This window comes from Euwallacea fornicatus, chromosome 8, assembly GCF_040115645.1.
Source record: "Euwallacea fornicatus isolate EFF26 chromosome 8, ASM4011564v1, whole genome shotgun sequence".
In the NCBI taxonomy this organism is placed as follows: Eukaryota; Metazoa; Arthropoda; class Insecta; order Coleoptera; family Curculionidae; genus Euwallacea; species Euwallacea fornicatus.
In genome coordinates, this window is record NC_089548.1 from 57,971 (window position 1) to 71,491 (window position 13,521).

At 39.1% G+C, this 13,521-nt stretch overlaps 2 protein-coding genes across 2 annotated transcripts; both read left to right on the plus strand.

Moving 5' to 3' along the window:
• Positions 1 to 4,235: 4,235 nt before the first annotated feature.
• LOC136340758 (uncharacterized) lies at positions 4,236 to 4,607 on the plus strand. Its single transcript, XM_066285072.1, has one exon. It carries the CDS (start codon positions 4,236 to 4,238, stop codon positions 4,605 to 4,607), a length of 372 nt encoding a protein of 123 aa, XP_066141169.1.
• Positions 4,608 to 8,625: 4,018 nt separating this feature from the next.
• Positions 8,626 to 11,435, plus strand: LOC136340490 (uncharacterized). The gene is made up of 2 exons (XM_066284634.1): positions 8,626 to 11,243; positions 11,297 to 11,435. The coding sequence occupies exons 1-2, from the start codon at positions 8,776 to 8,778 to the stop codon at positions 11,328 to 11,330; spliced, it is 2,502 nt and encodes an 833-aa protein (XP_066140731.1). The 5' UTR covers positions 8,626 to 8,775; the 3' UTR covers positions 11,331 to 11,435.
• Positions 11,436 to 13,521: the final 2,086 nt, after the last annotated feature.

Sequence of the window (13,521 nt, forward strand, 5' to 3'; positions counted from 1 at the left end):
ATCAAGTCCATGCATACAATTATTACTGATGTTTCGGTACACATTGCCAGGAACGTTAATACAAGAAAGGAAATTAAAGATGGAATCGTCGCTCTGAAAAAAAGAACCGATTTGATTAACAGTGCCGAAATGTGGAAATTGATTGAGACCATCAGTACAGGGGCGAGCATGGGGGATCAGAGCACGCAAACTCCGCCCATGGAATTGGTACGAAAGGAGACCGGGACCACCGTTACCCAGATATCGCACTTGACTGACGAGGATAGGATTCGTATCCGTAAAATTAACGGTATGCTAGACTCCGATGCGGATTTACCGCTTTTGCACGAAATAGTTAAAGAGAGTTGGCCCATTCAATCTAACGTTAAAACAACTACAGAAAAAGGGAGCATCCTCGAGCAGGAGGGAAAGGACGTAGTAGTCATATGCGATGTCGGGAACGAACCCAGCAAGTTTATGCAAGAGCTTTCCGACACTAATGTCCAACTGGCCAAGTTGGTAAACAAGGAGGGCATGACCCCTCAGAAAATGTACATGCTTAAGCAGCACGACCTACTTACCTGTGAAGACGAACCTAAGAAAAGTAAAGATACTGATAGGATTACTTACCTGTGTAAGGTTAATCCGCAGGAAGAGGGAATTGACAAAACGAGGAATATCCTGGAGATACTCACCAAGGTGAGGGAAAAGTCTGTGGAATGCGGCAGAAGGGAGCTCGCTTTTGCCACCATCAAGGCAGGAAGTACAGTCAGAGTAAGGAGGATTCTTGAATTCCTGTACAGAGAAGACGAGGGGGACGACCTGTGCATATACGGCGTCCTCACCAGGAGACGGAGGGTAGAACGGCTTGCCGGGACCGACGTAGAAATGCATTCCGATGAGGCTCACGGCGATGAGACTGCTCCGGCCTGGAAATCTGTGGAAAGGAAAAGAACAGTTGACACGGTCAGAATCAAGCTCGAGGAGGGGCAAAAGCAAAACTATGCCAGGATAGTCAGGGGACTCAAAAAGGATATTGACGTGGATGCCATGGGGATCAAAGTCAAAAGCTTGCGCATGAGCAAGGACGGACACATTCAAGTGGGATTTACGGGCGACGAGAGTGAGAAGGGACGTTTTCTTGACAGGATTAAAGAGTGTGTGAAGGAAGTTGGCCAAGGGGTATTGATTGAACGTACCGCAACCGTGTTTGTTAAAGATTTGGACAAGACGGTGGACGAGGAGGACATCGTAGCAGCAATCGTGGGGACCTATGGCGAATCTTCCGCTCCAAAAGTCGGACTGGCCAGGAAGGCAAACAGAGCGGGGCTCAAGCACGCGTTTGTGCGGATGCAACAAGGACTGGCTGCCAGAATCCTTAAGGCCGGACATATTAGAATCGGGTGGTCCAGATGCAGGGTGGTTCCCGCGGACGCACCGATAAGATGTTTTAAGTGCAGCCGCTACGGACATAATGCCGCCGGTTGCATCATCAAAGAAACGATGGAGGAGAAATTCCTGAACTGTTGTCAAGAGGGACACCTGGCACGGGAGTGCAAGAACGTCCCCATGTGCTATGCGTGTAAGGAAAATAGGGAGCACAGGGCGCAGAGTTTAGAGTGTCCATGTTACAAATTGGTGGTCACGGCAAGGAGGAGGACACCTATATCGGCGGGCAAAAGTAAACAATATGCCTGAGGACTTACATAACACAACTAGGTTGCGAAATCGATCACCGGGTGCGAGAACTATATCCGTCTTGCGATGCAGAGCCGCGCATGATTTAGCTGACAGGAACGCCCGTAAATACGGTATTGACATCATTCTGGGTATCGAACCGAACCGTAACATAGCTAAAGGTTTAGATATAGTCGATAGCAATAAGGACTGTTTCATTAGTTTAGTTAATTGAAAGAATGTAATTGATAAGGTTGAAGCGAAGGGCTACGTTTTCGTCGAATTAAACGACGTGGTAATCTTTTCGTGTTACTTTTCTCCGAATTGGTCGGACGACAAGTTTCAATCGTTACTTGACGAACTGTTTACCCATTCACATAGGTTTAGGTCAAAGAAGGTTGTGTTTGGGGGGGACTTAAACGCCAAAACGCCGATTTTTGGCTCCTCGGTCACTAACCGCAGGGGGGCACTGCTGGAAAACTGGCTCGCAGCACATCACATGGTCGCTTTTAACGTGGGTAAGGTTCCGACTTATGCCTGTAAATCGGGGGAGTCCATTATCGACGTCACATTTGGCAACGAGAGGATCGCCAGGCAAGTCATAAACTGGAGGGTCGAGGAGGATGAAGAGACCCTGAGCGACCACACGGCGGTCCGCTTTTGTGTTAAAGGCGGCCGGACCGACGGGGGGGAGCGTGCAAACGCTGGAAGGGACCGCGCCAGAGGGAGATGGAAAATCACGCCAACCAACGTCTCCCCGTTCGAGAGGAGCGTGGGCGAGCTCTTTGGTACTTATGCGGGGCAGACATGCAAAAAAGTGGTCCAAAAGATTATCAAATTCTGTGATCGCCACATAAGGCGCAGGGTTTTTTCTCGCCCTGAAGCGTATTGGTGGAACGACAGGGTAAAGAAGAAAAGAGACGAGTGCATCGCCGCCAGGAGGGACATCACCAGGGCGCGCAAACGCCAACTCGGAAGCAGAATGGTTGTGGACCAACTGACGGAGACGTACAAAGACAAAAAGAGGGAGCTGAAGAGAGAGATTAGGAAGAGCAAGAACGCCAAGTGGAAAGAGCTTGTCGCAGAATTGAATGATGAGGTTTGGGGAAAGGCGTACCAGATTGCAGTCAAAAGACTTAAGCTGGGTGCTTACAACGCGATCTCAGCAAGCACGGTCAAGGAACAAATCAACGTGCTCTTCCCGGTTGGGCCGACCCGTGACCGTGCGGATTCGGCACCCGTCACCCGGGGTCGAGCTGATTCCCAAAATAGATGTAGCAGAACTGAACGAGGCTCTCGGTTCAATGAATTCTAGGAAGGCTCCAGAACCGGACGGCATCACTGCCGACATATTTGTCCGGATAGATAAGACGCATTTACAGTTCCTGACGGACATGTACAACTGGTACTTTACCAGGCAAATTTTCCCTAAGCTGTGGAAGATCGCCAGGCTCGTATTCATCAGCAAACCTAAGAAGTCTCCGAACGATGCGACTACATTTAGACCGATCTATTTGATCGATACTGCAGGTAAGGTCTATGAAAAGATCATATGTAACAGACTGAACGAGGCGATCGAACGAGGACACATGCTTTCCGATATGCAATTTGGATTTCGAAGGAAAAAATCGACGATCGATGCTATGCTTGAAATTAAAGGGATCAGAGAAGATATCCAAAAGAAGTGGGTTCAAGGCAGAGACTTTTGCGTTATGGTGTGCTTGGACATCGAGAACGCCTTTAACAATGCCCCCTGGGCGGGCATAATTCGCGCTCTGAAAAGGAAGAAGATCGATACTTACCTGATCAATTTGGTCGATTCTTACCTTAAAGATAGAAAGATCGTCGCGGAGGAGACTGACGTCCCCTCCTTCGAATTGAGCTGTGGCGTTCCGCAGGGATCCGTACTTGGACCGACCCTGTGGAACGTATTTTTTGATGAGATTTTGGAAATGACGTGCCCACCCGGCGTTAAGCTGATAGCATATGCGGACGATCTTTCTGTGATAGTCCGAGGAAAGAAAAGGACGATCTTGGAGGAAAAAACCGGAACGATGATACGTCGCGTAGTTGATAAATTAGAGGAAATGGGCCTTACCGTCTCCAAGGCGAAAACCGAATCTGTCATGCTAGCGGGGAGAAGAAAAGTTAGGGAACTTACCGTCGATATCGGGGGAGGCCTCCTGTGCAGCCAAGAGAGCGTCAGGTATCTGGGCGTCCGCTACGGTAGGGATTATAACTTCGGGGTGCACACGCAAGCGATTGCGGAGAAAGCTAGCAGTGTGATCAATGCGCTCAGCAAGCTAATGCCTAGGATTGGGGGTTGTTCCACGGAGAAAAGAAGAACTCTGGTAGCTGTCGGTACGTCAGTAGTGCTTTACGCCTCTGCGGTGTGGGGCCACGTAGTTAAGAAGAAGGTTCATTTGCGTTAACTGGAGAGTCTCAACCGTCGACTCTCGATACTTGTGATATGCGGCTACAGGACGATTTCAACGGTTGCGGCGTAAGCTCTCGCGAGCATGCCGCCCATCGACTTGTTGATCTGGGAAAGATCCGAAAGGTAAGGACGCGGGGAGGTTATGAGGAGGGACGCCCAAACTGTGCGACGTGAGCTCTTGCGGGCGTGGCAAATAAGACTTGATGAGTACGATGGGTACGTAAAGATATTTGTGAAAGACATAGGGAAGTGGTGCGAACGCGGTTTCGGTAACTTAAATTTCTACGTGACGCAGACCATGTGCGGACACGGGTCATTCGGGACGTACCTGAAACGTATAGGCAAGGCTAATTCGGACATGTGCTGGTACTGCGATGCCCGGGACACTCCGGAGCACACTGTGTTCGAGTGTACCGAGTTTGTGGAACACAGGAGGAGGGCTGAGGCCGCGTGCGGGGTAGGCATAACGAAGGAGAACGTGGCGATGATGCTAATAAAAAATAGCGACACGTGAAACGCTGTCTCTTGTATGCTAGAATCTATAATGAGGGAAAAGTGCCTCTACGCGAGGAACCTACGTGACCGCGCTGACGAAGCAATTTAACAAGACTTCGGCAGTGCAAACGGAAGTACACCACCTCGCCCCCCGTCTGACGGAATGCTCCTGCGGCTGTACCGGATGGGACTCCGGACGAAGAAAGGGGAGTTTTTTAGTGGGTAGGCGTCTTTCCTCTCTGGCGAGGAGGGGCGAATCCCACATAACCCGGTCGCTAAACCACCAGATCGGGTACCTTTGGAAGGTTTTCTTCTACAAAAAAAAAAAACCATAACTTTACCATCCGATCCAAATACATTAAATTTGCTTTCGTCGGTAAAGATAACGTGTTTCCAAAACTCATAGTCTTTATGCATATATCTTCTAGCGAATTCTAAACGGAGCTTCCGATTTTTCTCACTAACATAAGGCTTCTTTCTTGCTATTCGGCCATTATAGCCATTTTTTCGTAAAACTCTGCGAACAGTTTCCGCACTTACCACTTTGTTTAAATTAATTTCGATGTCAGTTACAAGTTTAGGGGCACTAATTTTTGGATTATATTAGACTTGTCTCAATATCCAACGTTCATCTTGCGCTGTTAACTTCTTCTTATGACTAACTCGGACCTTATTGGATATACGATTAAACTTTTTGTACCGTTCTATTATCGACTGAATAGTAGTATTGCTCTTGTTAAGTATTTCGGCAATTTTTCTTTGACTTTTTCCTTGATTATAAGGAAAAATTACAAGTTTTCTTTCTTCGATGGTCGTTTGCTTTTTCCCACTCATTATTTAGAACTTTTTAACAAATTTTGAACAAAATTATCAACTATTGGCACTTAATAAATGAGTTTAATTAAATTTGTAAGTACAACAAAAATATCCATAACTTAATCATCGAACACATCAGCAGCACGATTTTGATTGAGAGCTAACAACAACGAGCAGTAACATGTTTTTTTTTCTGCCTAAGGTAACTTCATGTTTACGGATTTAGTTGATATTTTTAAAAACACAATATAAGGGTTACCAATCGTCATGAAAATAAGCATTGTTTATTTCAAGGTTTATGATTTAAATAAAAAGTCATATAATTTAAATGAGTGCACGATTTTGAATGTGACTCACTGTAAATATTCTGTAAGTTTCTATTTAACAGAAAAAGATGTACATCAAATTTTTCATATTGATTTTCACCTTATTCGCCAACGGTTGGTCATGTTGAATGATCTACAATTTTGTACTTCTTATTACAATATAATAAATGTAATTACTGTAGGATCCGTTTGTCAGATCGCTGCAATATTTTGTAAATATTAATTAATAAGTATAATTGTTGCCGTCTAACCAAATCGAGATGCAAATAGGAGGATGTACATTATAAAGTAACTATAATTTAGGCTAGGTTAGGGGAATAAAGAGTGAGGTACCCTGATGATACGCCCATGTGTATGATCACTGAGTTCATGTGGTTCGCAGCATTACTGGAATTTTCCCAGTAATTATCCTTGGTTGAGAGCCGCATGAAGTAAAAGAAAGTCGAGCATCTCTTTGTTAGAACCAGGAAAGAGGGTCGAAGGACAGTCGACAACGGCTCTGACAAAGGATGGTTTATGATGTTCAGATATGGCTGGCCACATGGCGGATCGGGAATCTGTCTCTGGTTAGGGTACGCCGCTGGTTTATTGCCCCAGAAAGTAGCATTTAAAGTATTGGAGAAACTGGGACGCTCTCTTTTTTCTCGAGGTGACGATTCGGTGAAGTGTCGGAAGTGTCGTGAAGGAACGCAAGTATCCTCTTTGTTAGGGACTCTAAGTTATTGTTTTTTTTTTGTTTCTATTTATTTTTTATTGTTGTTAATGTTAGGTTTATTGTATACTGTCATTTATTCCCTTAAGTTACGCCCATGTACTGCGATACTTATTCGGAGAATACCATCTGGGTGCCAGACCATATGGCCCATCAGGCCAAAGCTAAGGATACGCTTTGGTTGGGGAATGTGCTACTAGTCGAAGAAGCTTTCTCTATAGGGACTATTGCTTTGATGGTCAATTTGTTGGACCCGCAATATTCCCAGAAAAGCGATTAGTATAGATATTCCTCAGATGGCCACGAGTTATGGGATTCCTTGTAGCCACAGCTTATAATGGCTCTTGGTGGTGGTGCGCCCCTGGTTGGAATTCTTCGGGGTTAGTACTTAAGGGATAATCGGAGCAATTTTCGCTCTCTTTTTCTGCTCTTCCTGTGGTCTTGTCGGGTGAAAGCTACGTCGGTGACGGGATGTGATCCGCATCATATCGTGTAACCCGCCCAATAAGCATTCTCCCTATTCTTCGTTACTTAGACCAAGATTCTTACATTCTTTTGAGATAAGTGCATAGTTAATACAGTCCATTTTTACATAAAACAATTGTCTTTGTCGTGTTTCATTTATCGAAGGAACACCCTTCACACTCTTAGTTAAGTTAGTAAGTAAGCCCCTAATTGTAACAACTCAGAAATAAAACCCAAGACAACTTAAGAAAAAGCCTACATTACTTAAACCTTGGTGCATCGCAAACAATGTTAATAGAAAACCACTATTAGAATTGTATAACTTAGTTTGCGATAAATGTATGGAAAATATGCTACTAAGTAGTGCCCTTAAGGAATACCTATATCATTATTATGACAAAGTTGTGCAGGATTTAAATAGAGAATAAAATTTTTATAGAAAAAATAAAGCTTTTTTACTATATATCGTTTGCCCCTCCCCAATATGATCTCATATTTAAATATTAACAATTTTCTAACTACCTCAGTATATTTCTGTTACACGACTAAGATGAACACAACGCAAAACTTGGTTGACTTTTTAATTGGAAGCAAAGATATTAAACAATTGAAAAGTGGAGAATTAAAATGTCTTCCCCTCGAGTATTTTTTGAAACAAGTAGGCTGCATAGATCTTCTAAATATTTGGAGTAAGTTACCCTATGAATATACTAGTAATTATGAGCTGCAAATAAGACTGCCATGTTTCGTTCACTACAATCGACCTGAAGTTCACGTTCATATAGATGGTCCACCGTCATCGCAAAAGATGTGTCCATATTGTTTGCAGACTTTACGTTGTTACGTTTAAGTTTCGATTAGCGGGGATATTAAAATTAACTATAAAAATTAATATTTCCAGTTCAAAATGATTCAAAAGAATGTAAGATTTAAATTTCCTTTCATTAAAGACTAATTCACATAATCCCATGAAAATGATTTATATTTGTACCATGAAACCACTTTATTTTTCCCGATGAAATATACCAATACTTTCGATTTAAAGGAAGATAGCATCTGCAAAAAAGTGTAAATAAAAAAAACACTCCGAGAATGATGCAATTAGTCCATATACGGGTGTCAGTACTTCTATCCGGGAATGATTTAGTAGAATGTAAGTTCTATATTTTCTAGCATTAAAGACTAATTTACATAATCCCATGAAAATGATTTATATTTGCAACATGAAACCACTTTATTTTTCCCGATGAAATATATCAATACTTTTAATTTAAAGGAAGATTGCATCCGCAGAGGTATAAATAATTCCATCTGGGAATATCGTAAAGTAGATTATTGCAGATAGTCAAACTTAAAGGTTCATAGTGTTGGAATTTACAGTGGTTAACGTGAGTGGAAGTAAAGGAGATTGTTGCAGACAGTCAAACTTAAAAGTTTTTACAGTGTTTGAATTTGCAGTGTTTAACGTAAGTGAAAGGTTTTTTTTTTAACTGTAAATGACTAAAGTCTTTAAACTTTAAAACAGAATGGATTTGGAAAAACTAAACCAAGTGTGTCTTGTAAAGAATGATAAAGCACTCGTTAAACTACAAGATTTAACAATTAATGAAAAAATATTTGATGTATAAAGCTACACTTTCGAATATCAAATACGGTAAAAACATTTTATTACACTTGGAAACCACTGTGGTATTCCTCCCTCGAAGAGTGACTGAGACGTTTGAACCGCAGCTGCATATGTTTGTCGAAGGAAAATACGCCCTTGTCTTTAGGGGAACAAAAGACATAGGACATCCGAATCCGCTGATTTTATTCGAAATCTGTTTGGCTTGAAGAATTAGTAGTAGCAGCATAAAGGGTAGTGTATCATGGATCCCGGTAACTTGTTGAAAAAATCCTTAGATGTTATTACAGGTTTTAAAAAAATTAGACACCAAACTGATAAATTTTGTAAGAAAAACCTAACGGTTTGGTTGAACCGAGTGCAAAAATTGATTATCCTTTGTAATAATTTAATCGGTAAAGGTGGTTTATCATATCGTATGCACCGCAAATTGCAGACAAATTTACATCAATTAAATGTAATTAAAAAACTACTTCGACTAAAACTAAAAAATATAGAGGGATTAAATCGAGAAACAAGTAATGGTGAAAGTAGGATTTCGTGGGAAAACGTGGTTTCATGTTTCAATCAAAATGTAACATCGAATGTTATTATTAATTTGACGCATAAGGATATAAATCAATTCTTAAACGATTCTTCTCTTTTATTTGAAACGAGGATAAAACAGTTTTTAAAACAAAATCCAGTTATTAAGGTAGGTTCCACATTTTGTGGGGAATTTATTAAAAAATCTGCGGATAAGGAAATAATTAACATTTTCTATTTTAATACAAACTATGCAATCATTGATGTGGGAACGAATTTACTTGGCTGGTTTCGCGAAAATATCAAAGATCAAGTATTAAACCAACTGTCAGAATTTCAGGAACATGATTCAGGCTTTACTTTACAAAAAATCGATTATTTAGAAATTAATATTAATAAATTTGAAATGGGTAGCGGTTCAACTTTTATCAAATTACCTAAAGAAATTTCAAAGAAACGGGCTTGCATTAATATTCAAAATGACGATCAAGCCTGTTTCTATTGGTCGATTGTTAGTGCTATTTATCCTGTTATAAATAACAATAATCGTATTACTTCATATCCACATTACAGCACTGTTTTAAATACCACAAATTTAGAAATGCCTATGCCTTTAAACAAAATATATAAATTTGAAAAATTAAACGACATATCGGTAAATGTTTACGGTTTAGAAATGTCAACGGTACCGACAACATTCTATGCAGTAGTTCCAGTCAGATTAACACCTCAAAAACTAAACAAACATATTAATTTGCTTTTAATTCAGAACAAATATTATCCTAAATTAAATGACTATAATCCGGCTCCCACAGATGCAGTAGTAGAAGAAGAAAATGCCAATATTATCTATCACTATTGCTGGATTAAAGATTTATCACGATTATTATCCAGTCAGTTAAACAAACATAAACAACGTAAATTTATTTGTGATAGATGTTTAAATTATTTTTCCAACCAACAAAAATTATTAACACATGAAGTATTGTGCACTAAGTTGAATGACTGTCATATTTCGTTTCCCAAATACGACTTTATAGAGTTTAAAAATCATGTTTATCAACAAAAAGCCCCATTTGTTATTTATGCTGATTTCGAAAGTCAATTGGAAAACGTTTCTTTCTCGAATGATTTAGGTAAATATCAAAGACACATTCCTTTTAGTGCAGGATATTTCATCAAATGTGCATATAATGAATCTTTATCTCAGTTCAAAATGTTTCGAGGTGCTAACTGTGTTGAATGGTTTGTTAATGAAATGATTGAATTGTCGAAAATTATTTATGATGAAACAAAGAAAAACACTCCAATGAACATCCAACTTGATTTAACAATGGTTAAAAGTTGCCACATTTGTGAAAAACCGTTTTCCCCTAAAGATGAAATTGTTCGAGATCATGATCATTTCACGGGTATTTTCAGAGGATTTGCTCATTCAGTATGCAATTTAAATTTTCGTAAGCAATTTGTGGTGCCGATAATTTTCCAGAATCTTTCCGGATACGATTCTCATTTTTTAATCAAACTTCTATGTAAAAAAGGATGTTTAAGTGTACTACCTATTAACAAAGAAAAATATATCTCATTCACCCATCATGTAACAGAAAATGACATTAAATTTCGCTATATTGATTCGTATAGATTTTTGGGGGCTTCTCTCGATGAACTTGCAAAATCGATGCAACCCGAAAATTTAAAACTTTTAAAAAGTCAATTTTTAGATGTGACAGAAGAAAAATTTAAACTCTTAACGCGTAAAGGTGTATTTTGCTACGATTATATTGATAGTATTGATAAACTTGATGAAAAAACTTTACCATCCAAAGAATATTTCTATAATAAACTAGAAGATTCGCATATTGATGATGACAAATATAGTCATGCATCGAAGGTATGGGATTCTTTTAATATTCAGACTTTGGGAGAATATTCAGATTTGTATTTAAAAACTGATGTTATACTTTTAGCCGATATTTTTGAACATTTCAGATTAAATTGTATTTCAACTCATAATCTCGATCCTTCATGGTATTTTACCTTGCCCGGATATACTTGGGACTGTATGTTGAAGTACACTAAATGCAAGTTGGAGTTATTACACGATATCGATCAAATAATGTTTATTGAAAAAGGTATTCGTGGTGGTGTTTCTGTGTGTAGCAGTAGATATTCAGAAGCAAATAACAAGTACATGTTTGACTATGATCCTCTAAAACCGTCTAAATACCTTCTTTACCTAGATGTGAACAATTTGTACGGAAAGGCGATGTGTGAACCTTTACCTTACGGAGGCTTCGAATGGATAGAAGATACCAATTTTGACGTGTTAACTATTCCTGACGATTCCCCCGTAGGGTATATTTTGCAGGTAGATTTACAGTACCCAAATAAGTTACATGACACGCATAAGGACTTTCCTTTTGCACCTGAACATCTTAAACCGCCAAAATCAAAATTACCCAAATTAATGACCACTCTGTTTCATAAACAAAATTATATTGTTCATTATAGGAATTTAAAGCAAATGTTAAAACATGGATTAGTTCCGACAAAAATTCACAAAATTTTAAAGTTTAAGCAGTCACCATGGTTAAAATCCTATATTGAACTAAATAACGGGTTTCGAACACATGCTCAATCAACTTTTGAAAAAAATTTATTCAAGCTGTTTAATAACGCGGTCTTTGGGAAAACGATGGAAAATATTCGGAAGCACCGCATAGTTAAAATTGTTAAATCTTGGGAAGGACGTTATGGTGCAAAAAATTTTATTTCTAGTCCTAGGTTTCATAGCAGATTAATTCTAGATGAAAACCTTGTTATTATTGAACTGAAAAAGTCTACAATCTGTTTCAATAAACCACTGTACATAGGCATGGCAATTTTAGACTTGTCTAAAATATACATGTACGATTTTCATTATGAGTACATGCTACCGAAAATGGGAGTTGATCGGTGCAAGCTCATGTACATGGACACCGACAGTTTTATTTACGAACTCTGTTGTAATGACGCTTATGAAGAAGTCATAAAAAGAGATCTAACGAAATTTGATACCTCCGATTATCCTGCCAACAATCCATACAATATCCCTCCGACAAATAAAAAAGTTTTAGGATTAATGAAGGATGAGGCTAATGGAAAAATTATTTCTCATTTTGTTGGACTCGGGTCAAAAATGTACAGTTTTAAAATTCAAGATGGAAAGGTTACCAAAAAAGCGAAAGGAGTGAAACATACTATTGTCCTTAACAAATTAACCTTTAACGATTACGTAGACTGCTTAAAAAATTTTAAAATTACGTCGGTAACCCAACGGTCTATTCGTTCTTATAATCATGAAATTTATAGCGTTGAACAAAGTAAAGTTGTTTTAAATCTTTATGATGATGACAAACGACAAATTTTATCAAACAGCTTTGATACCCTACCTTACGGACACTTTAGTCTCAGTTAGTAACATACGTCACGGACAGTCTTAGTTTAAAGTTCACTTATGTATTGCAAAATTTCTAGTTTATAGTATTGTTATGTTTGTATTATGTGCTAATAAAAATTAAAAGAGAATTTTTTCGTTTACTTACCTTGAGTTCCTTGCACCCACTCCACGCTCCTGTCACTTTACAAAAGTTCCCCAAGTACGGACCTGTCTCAAGGCGCTCCAGAAAAACCCGGACCTGTACAGGCACGCCCACTCCACAGGGAGAAATGGTAACGTAACTTCCTTGACATAACGACAAACTTTTTGCCATAAAACTCCATGTTAATTTTGTCTTAGCGACAAACACAGTTTCCGCAATTCATGGCTTAATCGCCAAATAACAAAAATAACATTTACGGTGCGAAAACTTTAAAAAACACCCAATAGTTTTCACAATGCACCTTTAAAGAAAGAAATAACGGAACGACAAAAATAACGTCACATGAGAGAGATGGAGATACGTTTAACGTCAACTTTAACGTAACGACAAACTTTTTGCCATACGACTCCATGTTAATTTGGTCGTAACGACAAAATACAGTTTTCGCAATACACCGCTAAATCAACAAATCACTAAAATAACGTTAACGGTGCGAAAACTCCCTATTTTCCCCATACTTAAAATTAACAGAACGACAAATATAACGTTAACGGACCAAAAAATAACGTTATCAGATGTGCGAAAACGGCACATTTGACCTCTAACTCCACTAGCTCGTTTACTCATGACCCCAAAGAAAATAAATTCATAACATGATTATAAACTGTTAATTGATTGACAGTAGTAATGGTTTGCAATGCGCATAAAATTTATTGTGTAATAATAGAGTCGAATATCAGTTTTGAAAAAGTCAAATTCAATTTAAATTTAAAATCGTAAAAATTAGTATTATTAAATTTTGTTTCGCAACATTTGAAGTTATTCCTTTTGACGCGTAACAAATCATTGTGCGTTAGAAGGTACTATAAAATGGAGCACACTTT

Bases quoted from the DNA above. Each gene is read 5' to 3' on its own strand.
- LOC136340490 (XM_066284634.1), top strand. From the start codon at position 8,776: ATGGATCCCGGTAACTTGTTGAAAAAATCCTTAGATGTTATTACAGGT. The intron at 11,244-11,296 runs GTACATGTTTGA...TTCTTTACCTAG, and splicing joins TATTCAGAAGCAAATAACAA to ATGTGAACAATTTGTACGGA.
- LOC136340758 (XM_066285072.1), top strand. From the start codon at position 4,236: ATGAGGAGGGACGCCCAAACTGTGCGACGTGAGCTCTTGCGGGCGTGG.